Below are 21,183 nucleotides of genomic sequence, written 5' to 3' on the forward strand. Positions count from 1 at the left end.
ATTGTTCCACCACTGGGAGTGGAGATGGAAACCTGTTTGGATGACAAATTCTCCCTCCCAACCTGGGGTAATTCTTGAAGCCTAAGAGGAGTTCTAGCATTTGGGCTAAGGGAGATGGAGTCCCCACTAGTAACAGCATCAGGTGTGCAAAGCTTGAGTATCCCTGGATTGTAGTACATTCTCGAATCAAGTTTAGATGTAGTCAGCTGAAATACTGAGGGAGGAGCACTAGATCAGGGTGGGAGGGGTCCTGAGAGTTCCTTTCTTCTTCTTTTCCATAAACAGCCAACAAGAAATCAGAAACTGAGAGAAGCTACTCATTGCAGAGAATTTCAGCACAGACAAAACATTTTTCATAAAGGGTGTCAGCTTTGGTGATGTAAATCAGTAGTTGCGCACCGCAGCCCAGGTGTTATATGGGCATTTCAGGCATGGCCCTCTGTCACCAGCAATGGGTCCGGAGAAAGGAAGGCCCCCAACAGGCCCCCAACATGTCTATCCCTTACTGAAGTGCCACAGGCCCAGGGGTTATATGGGCAGTTCAGGTGTGACCCTCCAACATCTCCAGCAGTGGCTGTGGAGAAAGGAAGACTCCCAACAGGACCAGGAGTCTTCTCATGTCTGTTGCTCTCCCATCCCACGACTTTTAATATTCTCATCAGTCTCTCATGAGGGACTTAATTAGACACAAATTCAGAATCATTATATCTACCAGCTCACCATTATCCTCATGTTAACCTTTTCAAAAAAAATGTAGCCGATTGGTGAGGCAAGACTTCCCTTAGGATTTACCCATTAACCCATTTCCATCACTATTAGGCGACACAGTACAGTGCGCTCCAGTGTAGCGCACTGTTAGCCCGCATTTGGCCGCGCGTTTTCGACGTGCTATTTTTACCCCTTATAAATGCAGGGCCAACACCCCCCCCTAAAAAAATCTAATAGTGCCCGCAACATGCAAATGCATATTAATGGGCCTATTAGTTATTCCCGCGGGATTCAGAAAGTAAAATGTGCAGCCAAGCTGCACATTTTACTTTCAGAAATTAACGGCTGCCAAAGGCTGGCGTTAATTTCGGCCAGCTCCAGGCAAGTGTACAGAGAAGCAGAAAAATCTGCTTTTCTGTACACCCTCCGACTTAATATCGTGGCGATATTAAGTCGGAGGCCCCAAAATTAAAAGAAAAAAATAAAAAATCGGCCCACGGATCGGAAGACGGGTGCGCAATTATGCCGGTGTCTGTTTTCTGAATCCGTGGCTGTCAGCGGGTTCGAGAACCGATGCCAGTAAAATTGACCGTCGGCTGTCAAACCCACTGACAGCCACCCTCCTGTCAAAAAGGAGGCGCTGGGGATGCGCTAGTGTCCCTAGTGCCTCTTTTTACCGCGGGCCCTCATTTGCATGTGGGCCGATACTAAATCGCACTCGTTGGGAGAGCGGGCGCTCGCCGGCTCTCCCGCATTTTTTTCTGTATCGACCCGTATGTTAATTTCTTTCTTTAGTTTGCTGGATCACCCCTGAAGTCCTTTTTAAAGATTGGTATTATATTGGTCACCCTCCAGTCTTCAGGTACAATAGACAATTTTAATGATAAATGTCAAATTGCTAGTAACTTCTACTCTAGTTTTGTTTTAATCGTGCAATTAGGATGGTTCCACTTCTAGAATATTTATAGTTGTTTATCTCCTGTGCTGTCTGTTTCTGTTCTTTTTTTCCACCCCCTTTAAAATATAAACACTTTTCTTCATATTTAGTTGCTTTACTGCATGTTGTTGGCACCTGATATTCGAGTGGGCATGCAATTTGCCCTTTTTCCCTTTTGGAATTTGTCCATTTTCTTTATTTTTATGTTAACAAAAAACTGGTTGATCCCAGAAGCTAATAACTTGGCATAATAGGTTGTATTACCTTCTGCTCATTTTTATTGCATTTATAATTTTCAAGCATTTCTCTGTACTGCTGCGGTGCCATGCTTCATGTGCAAGTACTTAGGATTTTCCTTTTACTTTAATCTCCTCTTTCCTGTCTAATTTAACCTACATAGCAATTATCCTTAACTAGAGACCAAGACTGTGGTGCTCTTCAGAACACAATGTTTGTGCCAGATTCGGCTGATTATGTTCTGAAGAAATATGAATACTGGCAATTTGTGCAGTTGTTTGACTTTACATTTAATAAAAGTTGATGGTTTGTAAATGCAATATCTTCATATTTAAAGGTTTTAAATATTTTCATTTCAGTTGTTCCTAATGTGGATAAATATTTTTTTGGTAAATCTTTGTGGTTTTTTCCAGGTTGAAATTGAGCTGAAATCAATTTGCAGTGATATTCTTCGTGTGCTTGACAAACATCTCATTCCTGCTGCAACCACTGGCGAATCCAAAGTTTTCTATTACAAAATGTAAGTGCATTAACATTTTTCAATACAATTTTAGTTAAAATTGCATATTTAATTGAGGAATATCTGTTGCACATTGCAATGCTGCCAAATGCGCTTTTATTCAGGTTTTAAACTGGCTGTTATTTCACCCTTTAGCTCTATGTTAATAAGACTGCATGAATTGATTAAAGCCTCACTCTTTTGCAATGTAAGAAGAGAAGACTAGGTATCAAATGGAAGGAATGGAAAGTGAAGAGTTCTGGGGATTGAACTGAGTTGGGAGGAGAGAAATGGGGAAAAAAGTGATGGAGGGATAGAGACTAAAGGAGAAAATTATGAGCATGGACTTTTAAATATGCAGTCAGTTACGTGGGCCAACAAAATCATCCAGCTGTAGAGAGCTCAATTCTGGAATGCCTCTCCTCTGTCTTATTCAACATCTATAAGCACCCTATCTGTGACCTTCACCATTGAGTGCCACCTGTTTGTGGATGACATAACTCTGTATCAAAATAGGATTTATTCAAACAATTTTCATTACCAAGCAGTAATCCAATGGCGTAGTGATCACAAATTAAGACTAAATCCATTAAAATAGGAACTCCTTTGGCTCTGGTGTCAAGGTCGTCCTATCTGGTCAAATCTGGTGTCAAGGTTGTCCTATCTGCCAAACAGATGCTTCTCTCTCTGCTCATAGAAATTTTGCTCTACTGAGCATTTGCAGGAATTCCCACATGGGGATTGCCTCGTAAGTCCCCTCAGCCCTTTTTCTTCCAAGCATCAGCACAGACAATCACCCTATCTCTGTGAAATTTTTCTTTTTTATCTTCACTACTTTAATTTTTCATTTATTAAGTTGCCTTGCTGCCTTGGCAACCCTCAAACATAACTTGTAAGTGCTATTTGGGGAAAAGACAAAAAGGAATATTTTTTTCACAGAATGTCTGGTTCCAAGAAGCCCATAGTAATTGGTTTCAAAGACTGTATATGTGGCCAGTTGTGGAAGGGTTGTCTTTTTGCTGATACTAAAATTTGCACCATGAAGCTGTGGAAAATAGGAGGGATCTAGCAAAGCTAGAAGTGTGGTCTAGGGTCTGGCAACTAAGATTTAATGCTAAAAAAAATGCAGAGTTAGCATTTGGAATATTAAAAACCCAAGGAAGAGGTGTTGGGTGAAATTCTAAGCACAACAGAAGAATTGTATTGGGTGTAATTTGTATCTGAAGATCTTATGGTGGCCAAACAGGTGGATAAAGCAACGACAGAAGCCAGGAAGATGCTTGGTTGCCTAGGGAGAGGCATGGTCAGCAGAAAAGGGGAGTTGATATTGTCCCTGTTGAGACCTCAGTTTGAATACTGTGTACAGTTCTGGAGACTGTACCTTTCAAAAGGATATAAAATAGTTGATCTGTTCAGAGGGTGGCTATTAAAATGGTCAGTGACCTCCGTTCAAAAGCATATGGGGACAGACTTAAAGATCTAAATGTGTATACCCTAGAGAAAAGGTAAGATAGGGGAGATATAATAGAGAGTTTTGGATACCTCCAAGGTTTCCATGCATAGCAGGTGAAGTTTTTTCAACAGAAAGGAGACTCTAGAACAAGGGGTCATGGGATGAGGGTGAAAAAAGATTACTCAGGAGTAATCTTAGGAAATATTTCTTTATAGAGAGGGTAGTGGATGTATGAACTACCTCCCAGTGTACATGGTGGAGAGAAAAATAGTATCTGAATTTAAGAAATAGTTGAATAAACACTGGAGATCTCTGAGGGAGTAATGGGAATTTCAAAGTTCAGTTAATTCGATGAAAGGGCAGACTAGATAGCTTTACAGTCTTTTCAGCCTTTTATTGAAAACACAGGATTGCCTCAGGCCTTATTAAGAGTTTAATTGTCCCTTTGCAGGTCATTACCCGATTAATAGTAAATATACAAATACATTTAAAGAACATATTTACACATTCCTGCTCCCCTAGCAACCTAAACTTAACTAAGAACTCAAAAATTAAGTTGAAGGCAGCAATCCAGCAGCACGAGGGGGCCTTCCAGTTTTCTGCGTTGAATGTCACATGTATGATTTTTTTTATCCACCAGTGAGAGGTGAAGTGTATGCACCTTTGCAAAGAGCTTCTGGCTCTCAGAGAATGAGTATGATCTCTGGAGGCTAGAGTGGCAGACCTGGAGGAGCTGAGGCAGACAGAGGGCTGTATAGATGAGACCTTCAGGGACATAGTAGCAAAGTCCCAACTCCAGTCTGGCAAACCTGGTGCTGCCTTGGAGGGAGATCTGGTTGGAGAGCATCAACCTGGTACAGCCAGAAGTGATCCTGTAGCAAGGACCTGCTCTCAAGGTGATGCACCGAAGATGTCTCCCAGGCTACTGCCCAGGAGGGAAAGGCTAGGTCAGCCCTTATAGTCGGTGATTTGATTATTAGGAATGTAGACAGCTGGGTGGCAGGTAACAGGCCTGCCAAGTGAGAAGGTGGTGAACCTCACGTCACCTAGATAAGATTTTACACAGTGTTGGGGAGGAGCCGGCTGTCCTGGTACATATAGACATCAACAACATAGGAAAATGTGGGAGGAGGTTCTGGAAGCCAAATTTAGGCTCTTAAGTAGGAAGCTGAAATTCAGCACCTCCAGGGTAGCATTCTCTGAAATGTTCTTTGTTCCACACGCAGTTCCCCAGAGGTAGGCAGAGCGCTGAAGTCTCAATGCGTGGATGAGATGATGCAAGGAAGAGGGATTCAGTTTTGTAAGAACTAGGGAACCTTTTGGGGAAGGGGGGATATTTTCCAAAGAAAGGGACTCCACCGTAACCAGGGTTGGAACCAAGCTGCTAGCGCTAACCTTCAAAAAAAGAGCAGTTTTTAAACTAGAACAAAGGGGAAAACTGACAGTTGCTTAGCAGCGCATGGTTCAAATAGAGGTATCTTCAAAGGATACTAATGAAGCAGGAGAGTTAGGGCATACCAATAGGTTCCAGTAAAAGCAAAAGTAGTTCATGTACCTATAAGTAAAGAATCACCTGAGCTAAAAAAAATTCCCTGTCAACTGAAAAGTAGGCCTTTAATAAAAACAGAAAACACACTTTGAAATGTCTGTATGCAAATGCCAGAAGTCTACGAAGTAAGATGGGAGAATTAGTGTATAGTAATGAATGATGAGAGACTTAATTGGCATCTTAGAGACATGGTGGAAGGATGAGAACCAATGGGATAGTGCCGTATCAGGGGACAAATTATATTGCAATGATAGGGAGGAGCAACTAGGTGGGAGGGGGGTAGGGTGGCACTTTATATCCGGGTTGGCATAAAGTCCAACAGGATAAAAATCCTGCAAGAGACTAAATGCACAATAGAATCTTAGGGGTAGATTTTGCATAGGCTCGGCGGAGTGCGCAAGCCCTGGGATGCGCGTTGGGGGCGTTCCGGGGGGGCGTGGTGCTGGCCCGGGGCGCGGCAGAGGCCTCCGAAACAGCCCCCGGGTCGGGTGATGGCGCGCCAGCAACCCCCCTGCCTCAGGCAGGCGTAATGTTGTCGATAGAGGTGGTGGTGGTGGGAGGGGTTTAGGGAGGGGAAGGTGGGAGAAGGCCGAAGGAAAGTTCCCTCCGAGGCACCCCCTTGCGCGTGCCGACCCCGGATTTTTTAAGATATGTGTGGCTACGCGCGTATCTTATAAAATCCGGCGTACTTTTGTTTGCGCGGGCACACTTTTAGAAAATCTACCCCAAAATGAGTAGAAATCCCATGTGTGGGGGGAAGAGTACAGTGATAAAAGTATACTACCATCCACCTGCCCTCAATGATTAGATGGACGATGAAATGCCAAGAGAAATTAGGGAAGCTAACCAAATTGGTAGTGCAGTAATAGATTTTAATTATCCCAATAATGACTGGGTAAATGTAACATCAGTGGAACACAGAATTTGGTGATTGCTTGGCAATAGTGCTCGGCAATAGTGATCAAAACATGATCAAATTTGAATTAGTGACTGGAAGGGAGACAATAGGTAAATCCACGACTCTAGCACTAAATTTTCAAAAGGGAAACTTCATTAAAATGAGAAAAACAGAGAAAAACTGAAAGGTGCAGCTATAAAGGTTGAATATACAGCAGGCATGGACATTGTTTAAAAAAAAAAAACAAAAAAAGATCTAAAAAGCTCAGTCCATATGTATTTCGCGCATTAAGAAAGGTGGAAGGAAGGTCAAATGATTACAAGTATGATTAAAAGGTGAAAGAGGCTGTTTTATCCTAAAGTTATACCAAGAAAATTCACTAGTTTATATTTCTGTTATTGGCACTTAAATCTTACAATTTGAAGTTGCATCATACCATTAAAATATTGCTTTTATTATCTCATATTTAAAATTGTCTCCTCATGTGTTGTAATATTGAATATAACTACATTCAATCCCAGAAGAAATCCTTTCCAATTATTGAAAAATATTATTTATATGGAAGATGAGACCTCAGCACCGGCATAGAATTCTGATCGTGAACAGAAACGTTTTGCACCGGTCGGTACAATCACTGGTCTGATATCTTCCTTTTTATTTTTACTTTTCTTTAAAAAAAATTTTTTTTCCTAGAGTCTGCAATTTACTCTACAACTTCTGGATGTTAGACTTGAGCTTGAAATCGCTTAAATCTGAAGTTGGCAATTTGAAAATCAAACAAACAGTTTTATATTGTGCCGCCCGACTGTGTAATACTGTAGCGAGCAAATTTAGTTATTTTTCTTACTCCCACAATGTGGAGTTATAGTCCCGACAAACTTTACTTATCTTATTAAGCAGCTGGTGCAGTCGTTTGTAGCCCAAGAATATTCTTTTGGCTGACTGAACCACTAAGTTTTTCTTATTAGAAAGCCGCCAAACTGCCGATGTTGTCAACGTTTCGTAACCTGCATCAGGGCGGGCTTTTACTATGGACTTGCCGTCTCAATAGTCGGGTTCATGTTCCAAACACCAATAAATATTTCAAAACAGCAGACACAAACATCTAATAATTAAAACTACTAAAGATAAAAAAAAATCTCACACTCTCACTCTCATGTGCTTAATCACACACAGGCTGTCTCACTTTTACATCCTCAGCCTCACACAGTCAAATGCACCCACAGGCTTTCACACGCTCAGCCTCTCACAGGCTCTCTCATTTACATGCTCAGCCTCACACAGGCAAACACACCCACAGGCGCTCTCACATATTCACACAGGCAAACACACCCACAGGCGCTCTCACATATTCACACAGGCAAACACTCACAGGGAAGTCTCTAACTCTCACATGCTCAGTCTCACACAGACACACAGCATGCCAACACACAGGCTTTCAGTCTCAAATAGGCTCTCTCTCACTCATGTGCTTGGGCAGACATACATGCTATTTCTCTCCTTCTGGAAGCACAAATAATATCAGTTCAGCCTGTCCTCCTCTAGCTCCTGTGACCGAAGGGGCCATGGGGGTGACACCTGACCCCCAAGAAAGAGAACGCTGTGCTCCTTCTCTTGTTCTCGCGCGGGTCCACCTCACTTCCTTTTCTGGACCATGCTGATGAGGCCATACCACATCCTTGTGGCAGACCACCTCCCAGGTCGTTCTTTCTATATGGCCCCTTAGTACTGCAAGCGTACAGCCCAGGCTTGAAAATGCTGACAGCCTGGGTGGAGATCTCTGCATTCTGCTTGTGAGGGGGGAGGGAAGATCAGCCGCATCAGCAGAAGACCAGGGAGTGCAATATTCTGGCCGTGTAAGTGGTGAGACACCAGCTTGTGCTTTGCAACACAGTGGTTGAGAATCGCTATATATGTTGTAACCAATATACCTATTTTATTAAATTTGGGAACAATGTCAATAAAAATGTCATCATCCTTTGAGAATGTAACTAGACTAAAAATATATAATAGAAATCTCAAACAATGGTGCCTAATTTGTAGATAGGCAAAGAAGTGATTGGTGGGGATTTCCTATTGATTCCTCAGTTGTTGAAACGAGCCCATTCAATTTATCTCGATGTATTTAGTGGCCCAAACGATAAAGACCCATCTTTTCTAATGCATGAAACACTGAACTATCTAGCCCTATTAAGAAATCCCTGTTGCCTGTAAAAAAAAAACAAACAAACCCCCCCCCCCCCCCCCCCCCCCCCCCCAAAAAAAAAAAAAACACGTCTTATTCAGCCTCTCCCTCCACCATTTCCATGCCATAATAAGCTTGTGTGGTCTGGACCATTCATTCAATAGCCCTTCTCCATCATACTTGCAAGTTCAAGGCACCCAATCTTGAATGTATTGCATAAGACATGCTACATTATATATTCATAAATCAGGTACAACTAGACCACTGAACTTTATCTCCAATTAAAGTGATTTTAATTGAACTCTTCTGTTACACCGAGTAAATGTAGAAACCATAGTTATAAATGACTTAATTTCTAGCCTAACCACATAGGAATTATTTGCAGGCAGTATAACATTTTGGGCAAAACAACCATCTTGACCATAGCACAATAGCCGATTATATTCAGAGGGAGAGATGACCACCTGTTGAACAAAGTTCAGTCTTTGTAAGGTATCTGTTACATTGTATTTATATAAATCGAGCTGTAAGCATCAACCATATGGCCAAATAACGCATTTTGGTTAAGATCCATTTTAGAGGGGAAAAAGCCCTTTCATCTGTGTTGTAACCCTGGATCTAGAGTAAACACCTCAGATTTGCCATAATTAAGTTTTAGATCTGATAAGGTACCAAATGTCTTTATGCATTCAATTATCTCCATAAGGGTTACCAATAGAAAGCATCATATCATCTGCAAATAAGCTATGTTTGATTTTTCTCATAATAGAGGTGCCTTGAAAAATAGGCATATTTCCTAGCGTGTAGCAGATGGACTCAGGACCAATAGGTAGAGTGTACTCCTGATAGCAGTTGGAGACGGATCAGATTTCAATCTGACACCAGCCTGCATATACCCGTGCACGAAGCTCAGCTCTTCAGTATTCTCGAAAAGCAATTGTGGATATGTGTGTTCTAATAATTTGATTAACTTGGCTAACTTGATTAACTTGGACTGGCTAAACTGATTTCCAATTGGAGGCCACCAGTGCACTCAACTTCAGTGTGTGAATATACTGATTAACTGTTGAGAATAACCGCAGCCAAAATTTTTATATCTTGGTTGAGTTACTATATAGTCTTATAAGATTCCAGTTAGAGAATACCTTTATCCAGTTTTGGTAATAAAACAACTGTTGCCAGATTGTGACCTGTTTCGAAGTGTCCAGCCTCCTAGGTAGCAGCAAACATTTCTTTCTGTGGTGTAAGGATGCTGTCATGTAGAACTTTGTACAATTCCACCCCAAATCCTTCTGAGCCTGGAGATTTCTTGTTTGATTTGCAGTAACTGTCTTGATTTCTTATTCCTGGATAGGAGCTTCTAGTGCAATTTTATCATACTGTGCTAGTTGAAGAACATCCTGAAAAAACCTCTGCTGCTTCTCCAAAGATGATCCCTCTGAAAATGGTACTTTAGTCATATCATAGGATTTGACCTTATCAAACCATGTCTCCAATACCAAAACATAATCTAACCTTGAAAATATGTTGTGGGTTGTGAGAAAAGAGAGAATATTCTCTATTGTCCAAATGTAATAAATGTCACATATTTACTAAATTTAATTCCTGAAAGAGGAAATAATTCCAGTGTTTTTTTTTGTTTGTTTTTGTGTTAGATGGGAGGCAATCAATCAGGAGATTGTCATTAATAATAAAGTCCCCTCCTATCAAGGGAGTATACTCCTTCAATGAAACCAGTGTAGTCACTAGTAAGGTAAAAGAATGGGAGTAATAGTTTGCCATATATATATTGGCTAAAAGCATTTTTATCCCAGAAAGAACACTAAAGGATGATGGAACGACCTTCCGGGTCTTTAAACTGATGCTCAAATTCAAAGACCCAATTGTTTATACAGCAAAATGTCCATCCCTCTTTGAGAGGAGAAGGCAGAAAAATAACAATGACCCACCCATTCCCTCTTTAGTTTCAGGTGTTCAGCATCATCCAAATGAGTTTCCTATAAGAGGGCTATATCAGTTTTACTTTTTAAATTCTGACAGCTTTTTTCCCCCTTTTTATTGGTGAATGTAACCCATCTGTGTTAGGGGAACACAGTGTCACATTAGCCATATATACTTAAAAGTAAAATTAAGCAGTATAATCTTGTCTAGAAGAGAAGATCCCCCAGCGTGGATCGTCTCAAAATAAATGAAGCAATAGAAAACATCAGTGATATTTATTGTTAAGGGTGAGCAAACAAAAAAGATCAGTTGTTGCAAGCCAGAACAGCAGCAGGCATCCAAACCAACACATCCCATTCCACGCAATCATTCCCATCCAACCACACACACTTCAACAAAACTCCCAAAGAATCAAAGGTGAACCAACCGTATCCCATCGTATTGTGATGAGCAGTGTGGAAGTGAGCCCTTCGTGCTGTGGCATAGTTGATGCAGTCTCGTGAGTGAACCCATGAGGCCCACACCGACAACTGGCAAATATGCCCTGAAGCAAGACAGATTGGAGCTTCACCTACACCAACCACCTCCCCCACAGCATAAGCCCTTAAGTTATGGCGGCCAGCAGGACTTAGATGGGTCCCTAGGGCGGAAGAGATATTACAGGAGTCCACGAGCATACTGGGATCAAGATAGGCATCAAACTGAAGATAATGGAGACAGACCAAGTTCGGGGCAGGCAGCAAGCAAGCGTGGTTGGGTTTAAGGCAAGAGACCAGGTCCAGGTGGTAGGCAAGAGTGGTCAGGTCCAAAGCAAGAGGCTGACACCAGGAGATCAGGCCGTAATGGACAAAGACTCTGATACTGGATGAGACAAAGAGAAGGGGACAAGGCAGGAACCATGAACACAGGAATAACAGGAACACAGGAGCAACATGTACTACCAGAGCAGGAGACCTGTGGCTGAGGCGTCTGCTGCTTGTCTAGAGCAACCTTATATAGTGGAAGTGGGTGATGTCATCAGAGGGTGCCAAGTCCAAGGTTCCTGCCATGGGCCATTTAAGTAAAGCTGTGCTCCTAGAGGGAGCCCCAGGAGGAGCAGGAACATGGCGCACAGATGCAGTGCCGGCGTGCAAACTGTGAAGTGGGCCCCAGCAGTTTTAAGCAGTGTGCCAGCTGCAGAAGGCCTCAGGCAGTGTCAGGGGCAAGAGTGTGGGCTTATGGGGTCTTCCATTGAACCGTGCATCATTTTTCTCAACACAGTTTCTATATAAATTATAGATTGACTTATTATCACAGATGGATGTACATTAAAGCTCAGCTTTCACGGTCTCTGAACTGAGTTGATTTTTCCTTATAAGAAGGGATACTGACTCTTTAGCGCTACACTTTGATATTTTGTGATTAACTTTGTGTGTACCGCTCTACCTTCTCCACTTTATATTTGCTATCAGTAAACAGTTGTCAACATAAAATATTGTTGGAAAGGATGAGTAGTCGACCAATTCTTGAATAGGACTTGAACAGGTTAATGTAAATCAGTTATTTACTCTCTCAGATAAAAGATCTAGGGGGACACTCCATGAATTTAGCAAGTAGTTCATTTAAAACAAATCAAAGAATTCTTTTTCACTCAACACATAGTTAAACTCTGGAATTCATTACCAGAGGTTGTGGTTATGGCAGTTAGTGTAACTGGGTTTCAAAAAGTTTTGGACAAGTTCCTAGAGGAAAAATCCATAAACTATTAATCAGTAAGGAATAGTAGTTTGAGATTTATTTAATGTTTGGGTACATGCCAGGTAGTTCTGACTAGAATTGGCCACTGTTGGAAATTGGATGTGATGGGCCCTTGGTCTGACCCAGTAAGGCATATCTTATGTTTTTTTTTCAAAAGTGCCCATATAAAGTTCGGGAACTACGTGTTTATAGGCTCATCGATGACATCTTATAGTTATGGAATCTTCTTTTAGATCATACCATTGTGAAGACTGAAGGAGGTTTTAACTTTGCATAATTGTGCTACTAATAGTTTTCCAAAACAGTTGTTTGATCTTTTTATATTCCTCAAATTAACTATTTGTTACACTAATTTGTCAGATAAAGTTGGTTTTGTTCTCAAGTGACATAGCCGGAAATTCTTTTCTGGATATGGTATCGTGGACCAGCACATTTTCTCCATATTATCCTTGGATCCTTATTTGTGAGCAGGCATGTCTGAATGAAAGCACATTGACAAGTTTTCATTTTTAACTACGCCCCTTGGCGCAGGAGTATACCGAAACAGCTGATGTTGAGGCTTTGACATTATGTTCATGTGGTGTGTCTGAGATACAGCATTTATACACTTCATTGCAAGACTTAATGACTTCACATGGTGATATATATTTTAAGTGTATTTAAAAAACTAAAAAGTTTCTATTTGATAGCACTTTCTTCTCTGGGATGATTTTTTGAGAAGATCGTGTTGTCTGCTCTAGTTCAAATGTTGAATTAAGAGTCAGACTTAATCTTCCTGGCTTGCTGACATTCCTTTATATGAAATCTGGATAATTTTTGTGCTCATTAGTATTTTCATATTATCTCCATGTTTAATTGAATTTTTTAACTGAGATAGTTGTGGTCTATTTGTATTAGTTTCAAGTATTGAAGGCTACAGCTACAAAAATTGATTCCTTTCCCTCTGATTTGGTGCTTCAGGTTTGTAGGCATGAAACTTTAATACAGGAACATGAGAACAGGCTTATTGTGGGGAAATTCAAAGAACTCAAACTTCTGTGATTCAGGAACCAAGGGGCTCTTACCTATAGGATTGAGTTCTTGGAGAATGCCTCTGAGGCTTAATCTGTATATTTTGAATTTCTCCAACATTATGGGGGAGCTCGCTTTAGCAACTCTTAAGATATTTTATAGAAGTGTTGCATATGTCGGGTGAAGTTCTTCCCTCGATTAATAAAGCCATATTTCTTCCATCCTCTTCTTGTACCATTGCTATTCCAGATCAGGATCTTCAAAATTCTGCACCTACACTTAATTTGACTGAAGTTTTGGAACGTCTGGACCCGAAATTAAACAGTCTACATTATTGGTTTCTTTTATAATTGATATGGATTTAAGCAAGGTTATGGTCAGCAGAAGAGGACTGGAAGGCTCATCTGCATATTCTCCCCAGCAGCTCCCTGGAAGATGACTCCAGAGGTCACAGTGAGCGATCCAGGCTTTGAACTCCACAGCTCCAGCTTCCAGAGGCCCCGAACTACTTGCAGCAGAAGAGGACGAAAGGCTCATCTGCATATTCTACCCAGCAACCCCTGGTAGAGAACTTCAGAGGTCATAGTGAGCGATCCAGGTTTACAGCCCCAGCTTCCAGAGGCCCAGCACCACTTGCAGCAGAAGAGGACTGGATGACTCATCTGCATAATTCTACCCAGCAGCCCCTGGGAGAGGACTCCAGAGATCACAGTGAGCGATTCAGGCTTTGAACTCCACAGCCCCAGCTTCCAGAAGCCCCACCCCACTTGCAGCAGAAGAGCACTCAAACTTCCTTACTATACTCTATCAATTTACCTTGCTATATCTTATTTATTTACTAGACGTTAACTGTTTTTATTTGGTTTTGCTTTGATTTTACATGGTAATTGTTTGATAGGAGTAATTTGTTGCAGATTTTATACATAAGGAATCTAATTCAAAATGAGTTAATAAATTGGGTAACTAGGAAGATATAGATTAATTGTGTTTTGAGGGTCATTGCCAGACACAATTACAGTAAATCCATAGACTAAAAGTAATTTAGGTTAGCTTTACATCCCTGCTCTCTTAGAAATTGTAACTAAATCAAAATTGATGCAGGAAGTAGTCCAGCGAGAGGGAGACTTTTCAGTCTTTTGCACTGAGTGCCACATATGATGATCTCCCAACTGTCAAAGTCATATATGTGCGTTAAATTCAAAGAGCTCCAAACCCTCAGAGAATGAGTCTGATCTCTGGAGGCTAGGGTAGCAGACCTGGAGGAGCTAAGGGAGGCAGAGGTATGTAGAGTTAGACCTTCAGGGACATAGTAGAGAAGTCCCACCTCCAATCTGGTAGCCCCTGTGCTGCTTTGGAGGAGAAAGGTCAAATGGAAGGAGAGTGTCAGCATGATGAGGCAGGAAGCAATCCTGTAGTTAGGATCTGCCCTCAAGTTAATGTACTAGCCTCTCGCACCGAGGATAGTTTTCCAGGTGCAGGAGCCCAGAACAGCAGTTATAGTTGGTGATTCAGTTAGGAAGGTTGATGGCTGGGTGGCTGGTGGATGTGAGGATCTCTTGGTATCTTGCCTGCCTAGTGTGAAGGTGGCAGACCTCACGCATCACACATAGATAGGGTTTTAGTTAGTGCTGGGGAAGAGCTGGCTGTTTTGGTACATGTGAGTACCAATGACATAGGAAAGTGCAGGAGGGAGGTTCTGGAGGCTAAATTTAGGGTTTTAGGTAGAAAGCTGAAATCCAGAACCTCCAGGATAGCATTCTCAATGCTTCCCATGCCATGTGCAGGACCCCAGAGGAAGGCAGAGCTCCAAAGTCTCAACGTGTGGATGAGACGATGGTGCAGGGAAGAGGGTTTTAGATTTTAGGAACTGGGCTTCATTTTGGGGAAAGGGGTGCCTTTTCCAAAAGGATGGCTGCACCTTAACCAGAGTGGAGCCAGGCTGCTGGCACTAAGCGTTAAAAAGGACAGAGCACAGCTTTTAAAGTAGATGATGGGGTAAAGCCGATAGTCACTCGGAAGCTTATGGTTCAGAATGATGTAGCTTTGAAAGATACTTAGAGAACAGGGAAAATAGGGCATCCCAGTAGAGAATTTGCAATAAATGCCAAAGTGGATGAGGTACCTTTAAGTAATGTGCAAAAAGATTCCAAATTACCCCTGTCAACTGATGAGCAGGTTGTTAATACAAACAAGAAACTTAATTTGAAATGTCTATACAAATGCTAGAAATCTAATAAATAAGATGGAAGAGTTAGTGTATAGCACTGGATGAAGAGGTAGATATAATTGGCATCTTGGAGACCTGCTGGAAGGAGGATAACCAATGGGACACTGTGATAGGGTACAAATTATATTGAAATGACAGGATAGATCAAATTGCTGGAGGGCTGGCACTATGTTAGCATTGAGTCAAACAGGATAAAAGTTCTGCAGTAATCAAAATGCATTTTTGAATTTTTATGGATAGAAATTCCAGGTGAAAATGGGAATGAGCTGACAGTGAAATGCTAAAAGAAATTAGGGAAGCTAACAAAATCAGTAGCACAGTAATAATGGGTGATTTCATTTACCCCTGTATTGACTAAGTGAATGTTACATCAGGAAATTCTAGAGAAGTAAAGTTCCTAGATGAAATAAATGACTATTTCATGGAGCAGCTGGTACAAGAACCAAAGAGGGAAAACCATTTTGGACCTAGTTCTTAGTGGAACACAGGATTTGGTGCGAGAGTTAAGTGTTGAAGCCACTTGGTAATAGTGATCACAACATTATCAAATTTGACTTTATAACTGTGGAGGGAGTGCAAAAAATACTACGAAAGCATTTAACTTTCAAAAAGGTGACTATGATGAAATTAGGAAAATGATTAGGAAAAAACTGAAAGGAGCAACTGCAGAGGTTAAGAGTTTAGCTTGGGCATTGATGTTTAAAATTACCATCTTGGAAGCCCAGAACAGATGTATCCCACTCATTAGAAAAGGTGGAAAGAAGCTAAATGATTACCAGCATGGTTGAAAGGTGAGGGTGAGAGAGGTTATATCTAAAACAACATCTTAAAAAATGGAAAAGGGATCCGAATGAAGAAAACAGGAAAAGCACTGGCAAGTCAGATGCAAAGCATTGATAAAGAAGGCAAAGAGAATTTGAAAAGATTGCTGTGGAAGCAAAAACTCATAATAAAAACTTTGGGTACAATTGAGGTAAAAAGCCTGTGAGGGGAGTTACTTGGACCATTAGATGATCAAGGGGTAAAAGAAACACTTGGGGATGACAAAGCCATAGCAGAGAGACTAAACAAATTCTTAGCCTTCAGTATTCACTGAGGAAGATGTAAGAGCCCATGCCGGAAATTATATTCAAAGGTAATGATTCAGAGGACCTGAAACAAATCTCAGTGAACCTGGAAGATGTACTAAGGCAAATTGACAAACTAAAGAGTAGCAAATTACCTAGACCAGATGGTATATATATCCCAGAGTGCTGAAAGAACTGAGAAATTACTGATCTGCTTTTTAAAATTTGTAAACTATCAATAACATCTGTGGTACCTGAAGACTGGAAGGTTGCCAATGTAACACCAATATTTAAAAGGGATCAAGGGGATGATCCAGGAAATTAGACCAGTGAGGCTGACATCTGTGCCAGGCAAAATGGTAGAAACTATCACAAAGAACAAAATTGTTGACACACAGATAAACATAGTAAAATGGGACAAAGCCAACATGGATTTAGCCAAGGAAATTCTTGTATCACAGATTTGCAACATTTTTTTGAAGGTGTAAATAAACATGGATAAAAGTGAGCCAGTTGATATAGTATATCTGGATTTCCAGAAAGCATTTGACAAAATCCCTCACGAGACCTTTTAGGAAATTAAAAAGTCATGGATAAGTGGCAGTGTGCTATTGCGGATTGCCAACTGGTTAAAAGATAGAAAACAGAGTAGGGCTAAATGTAAATTTTCCCATTGGAAAAAAGTGAATAGTGGCATGCTCCAAGGATCTCTTCTGGGAATGATGCTTTTTAATATATTTATAAGTGACCTGGAAACGGGAACAAGTGAGGTGATCCAATTTGCTGATGAAACAAAATTAAAAATTGTCAAATCACAAGAGGATTGTGAGAAATAGCAAGAGGGCATTGCAAAACTGGGAGGCTGGGCATGCAAATGAAATTTAATGTATACAAGTGTAACAGTGATGCACTTAGGGAAGAGAAACACAAATTATAGCTACAAAATGCAAGGTTCCACATTAGGAGTCGCCACTCAAGAAAAGGATCTAGGTTTCTTTATTGAAAATACGTTGACATACTCTGCTCAGGGTGCAGCAGCAGCCAATAAAGCAAATAGAATGCTAGGGATTGTTAGGAAAGGAATGGAGAATAAAATAGAATCATAATTGCTCTGTATCGCTCCGTGGTGAGACCTTATCTTGAGTATTGTGTTCAGTTCTGGTCACTATATCTCAAGAAAGAGATAGCAGATTAGAAAAGGTGCAGAGAATGGTGACCAAAATGGTAAAGGGGATGGAACAATTCCCCTATAAAAGGCTAAAGAGGTTAGGACTGTTCAGCTTGGAGAAGAGATGGCTGAGGGGAGATATGACATATTTTTAAAATGAGTGGAATGGAACGAGTAAACATTAATCATTTCACTCTTTTAAAAAGTGCAAAGACCAGGGGACACACAATGAAGTTACTGGGTAATACATTAAAGTAATGAGAGAAAAAAAATATATTTTTTTACTCAATACACAGTTAAACTCTGGAATTTGTTGCCAGAGAATGTGGTGAAAGCTATTAGTATAGCTGTGTTTAAAAAAAAAAAAAAAAAAAAAAAAAAAAAAGGTTTGGACAAGTTCCTGGAGGAAAAGTCCATTAATTAAGGGGGAGTTGCAGAAATCCACTCCTTATTCTTTGGATAAGCAGCTTGGAATCTATCTACCCCTTGAGATCCTGCCAGGTACTTGTGACCTGGCTTGGCCACTTGGCCTTGGAAATGGGATACTGTGCTTGATGGACCCTTGTTCTGACCCAGTATGGCAATTCATATGTTCTTATGGTCTCATATTTTAGAAATCTTAGCTTATTTAGCCATGCTGTCCTGGGTGACATCATACAGCATTGTGGGGCGGAGCTGTCTCTCCAATCTCACAGAGCTTTCTGCTTGTGCGGCTGCGTGGCTCTTCCCATGCGTCTCGTGAGTCTCCTTAGTTTTTTCTTCTGCCCTTCAGATTGGACACACGAATGACTCTCCTGTTTTCTCCTCAGGAAAAAAAGAAAGAAACAATCTGTTCTTTTAAGTGCTACCATGCCGGAATTGCCGGGGTATAAACACTGCCAGTGTGGGAAGGTAATATCGATAACCGAGGGTCACAATTATTTGTCTGTGCCCTGAGCACGACCAGAAGGCCTGCAGAGATTGTGGGAGAATGCCTCCCAGAGCACAATGGCAGAGAGCGGCTTAGTTTGAAGTCTTCAGGAAGCAGCAGTTTCCTATGCCCCTTCACCACCCAAATTGGCTCATTCATCACCAGGACCCAAGTCCCATTGCCCAGACCAGGTACGATGTGCCTCGTCAGCAGAGTCGGGGGATGCCAGCAGTAGCAAGAGGGCCAAAGACCCCAAACAGCTACTGCCTATTAAAAAATCGAAGCTGCCTCAAAAAGCCCCAAAGGACCCAGTTGTCGCATAAAGTATCACACTCTATGCAGACATATCACACAGCAACGCACCCGAGAGCATCAGACAGCCTGATGCATCCCACAGCATCGAAGGGCATGGTAAACCTGAGGGCGTCAGAAAGCTTGAAGCACCCGAGGGCATTAGAGAGCCTGACGCTGTTGGTTACTCTCAGCGAAAGAGCTTTCATCAATCCGATGCATGTAAAGACATTGACTCAATCGATGTCAACTCAGTTCGAAAAATTGAACAAACCAACAAAGTATTACGTCTTAATCGATGTGACATAATGTTTCAGGGCATAGGGAAAGACCTTCAGTGGGGGATTCTCCATGCGAACGCCTACCAAACTTACAGGCTTTATCTAAATATACCCTCAAAGTGGACAAGATGGGGCAAAATAAAAAGCTGGTCTCCCCTCCTAGGTCTTTTCTCAACCTGTTGGATAAGGAGGATGTTGTATCACCAGTACACATTTCATCTTCGCCTCCCCTCCCCACTTCAGACTATTCACAAGATCTCTCCTTTACAGATCTTAGATGTCACTCTACCTCACCTCTACAAGAACCTCTGCAGAATAGGAGAAACCCCCCGCCTGCAAAACACAAACAGGGATACAGATTTCTGTTGGCAGCAATCCCTTCACTGAGATGTAAAGATCTCCCGGTCTTACTCTCCTCAAACATCTAACATATACTTTCAGCAAATGAGACAGTCTCAAGATCTCATCCATCCTGAAGAAGTTCTTTTCAAGCATTCCGTCTCAGCAACCTCATTCTCCTGAAATATTGGAGGTGGAGCACTCACATCCATTGGGGCAACAATCTCCTTCATTGAAAAGGACTAGGCCACAGCCTTGTAGACAACCTCCTTTACCCCTGAACAGGACGTACAGCCTGTGGATTCACTTCCAACTTCACCAGGAAGTTCTTCAGGAATCCCCTCAGACTCAACCTGAAGAACCTCTAGAACCACCTCTGGAGGATCCTCTGGAGGATCTCACATACTCCAAATTTTTAGAAAAAGTGGGTGCTCTCCTGAACGTGGAAACCCGTAAGCTCCCTGACCAGAGGGTGGAAACCATGGGCATCTTAAAGATCTTAGAGGTCCCATTGGAACCGGTAGCTCTCCCATCACATTCCCTTCTTGACTGTCATGGAAAGGGCGTGGGAAGCCCCAAACACAGTACCAGCTATCAGGAAACTAGACCTTAAGTTCAGGATGTGAAAATCTTCCCCCTACAGTATGGTACAGATCCTGCATGCCTCCATGATTGAATCTGCCATGAAGAATGTGAAAAAGTCAAGACTGCACTCAAACATGCCCCCGGGTAAAGGTAACCGATTATTTTATTTATCACATTTATATACTGTAATTGTGACCAATCATAACTGTTTCCAAAGAGTAAAATAATAAAAGTAGTAGTCATACATTTACTATAAAATAACTTATAAATACATTAAAAGAAAAAATGTAAAACAAGGTATTTATAATAAATACATATCATAAAATCACAAACAGACAAAAGGCGATAACGCTTCAATCACCATTATTCAATTAGCAACATACTCCTTAATAAACTAATTCCAGTGTATTGTCTATTCAATCAGATCTTTCAAAAGCCTGTTTAAAAAGTTTTCAGTGTTTTTTTTTTTTTTTAACACCTGGCAGTTTCTTTTCAACCTTAATTCTGGGGGTAGAGAGTTCCATTATTAGATGAGTTTGGACAGAAAATCTTTCAAGTTGCTGTACTCAATACATGCATTCAGCAGCACCAATTTTATATCACCCATTATTTCTACGAATGCCTGCAGAATCTAAAATCTTTAGTCTCTACTGGCCGTGAAGGTCAAGGAACACCGCAACAATTCTTACATCTGCAGGAAGGATTGCACCATCTTTTGAGAACAGTGTACGAATCATTTGATACTTCATCTTATACCTCAGCACCTTGATCGCAGCAAGAAGAATGGCTTGGCTGTGTGCCAGAGCTATCATTGATGACGTACATGACAAATTGGTTAATCCTTGTAAAGGGGATGATCCTTTTGATGAGGAACTTAGAGAAACAGTTTTGGAAATAAAGGAGCAAAGCATAGCAGTACAATAACATCTCACATGGATGTTCCATACATAGCCAAAAAACAATGTCCCCAGTACAAAAGATCTTTTTACTAGCAGAGACAGTTTAGGAAGTACCATCTTTATAGACTGCCGCAATATCAACAGAGAATATCTCGGGTGCAAAACCCTCAACAGAGAAACCGTCAGAGGCCAAAAGCCCCAGCTGCAACAAAAGATGCAACCTCAAAAACAATTTTTGAGTCAGGATCGGCCACAGCAACT

General features: G+C 41.3%; 1 protein-coding gene across 2 annotated transcripts in view; it reads left to right on the top strand.

Moving 5' to 3' along the window:
* The window catches only part of YWHAE (tyrosine 3-monooxygenase/tryptophan 5-monooxygenase activation protein epsilon), a 182,376-nt gene that overhangs the window by 103,902 nt on the left and 57,291 nt on the right, over positions 1-21,183 (top strand). For both annotated transcript variants that reach the window (XM_029611491.1, XM_029611490.1), the window contains exon 3: positions 2,296-2,402. In XM_029611491.1, coding sequence (XP_029467351.1) covers positions 2,296-2,402 — 107 coding nt within the window. The remainder of the gene's footprint in view (positions 1-2,295; positions 2,403-21,183) is intronic.

This window comes from Rhinatrema bivittatum, chromosome 8, assembly GCF_901001135.1.
Source record: "Rhinatrema bivittatum chromosome 8, aRhiBiv1.1, whole genome shotgun sequence".
Lineage (NCBI taxonomy): Eukaryota > Metazoa > Chordata > Amphibia > Gymnophiona > Rhinatrematidae > Rhinatrema > Rhinatrema bivittatum.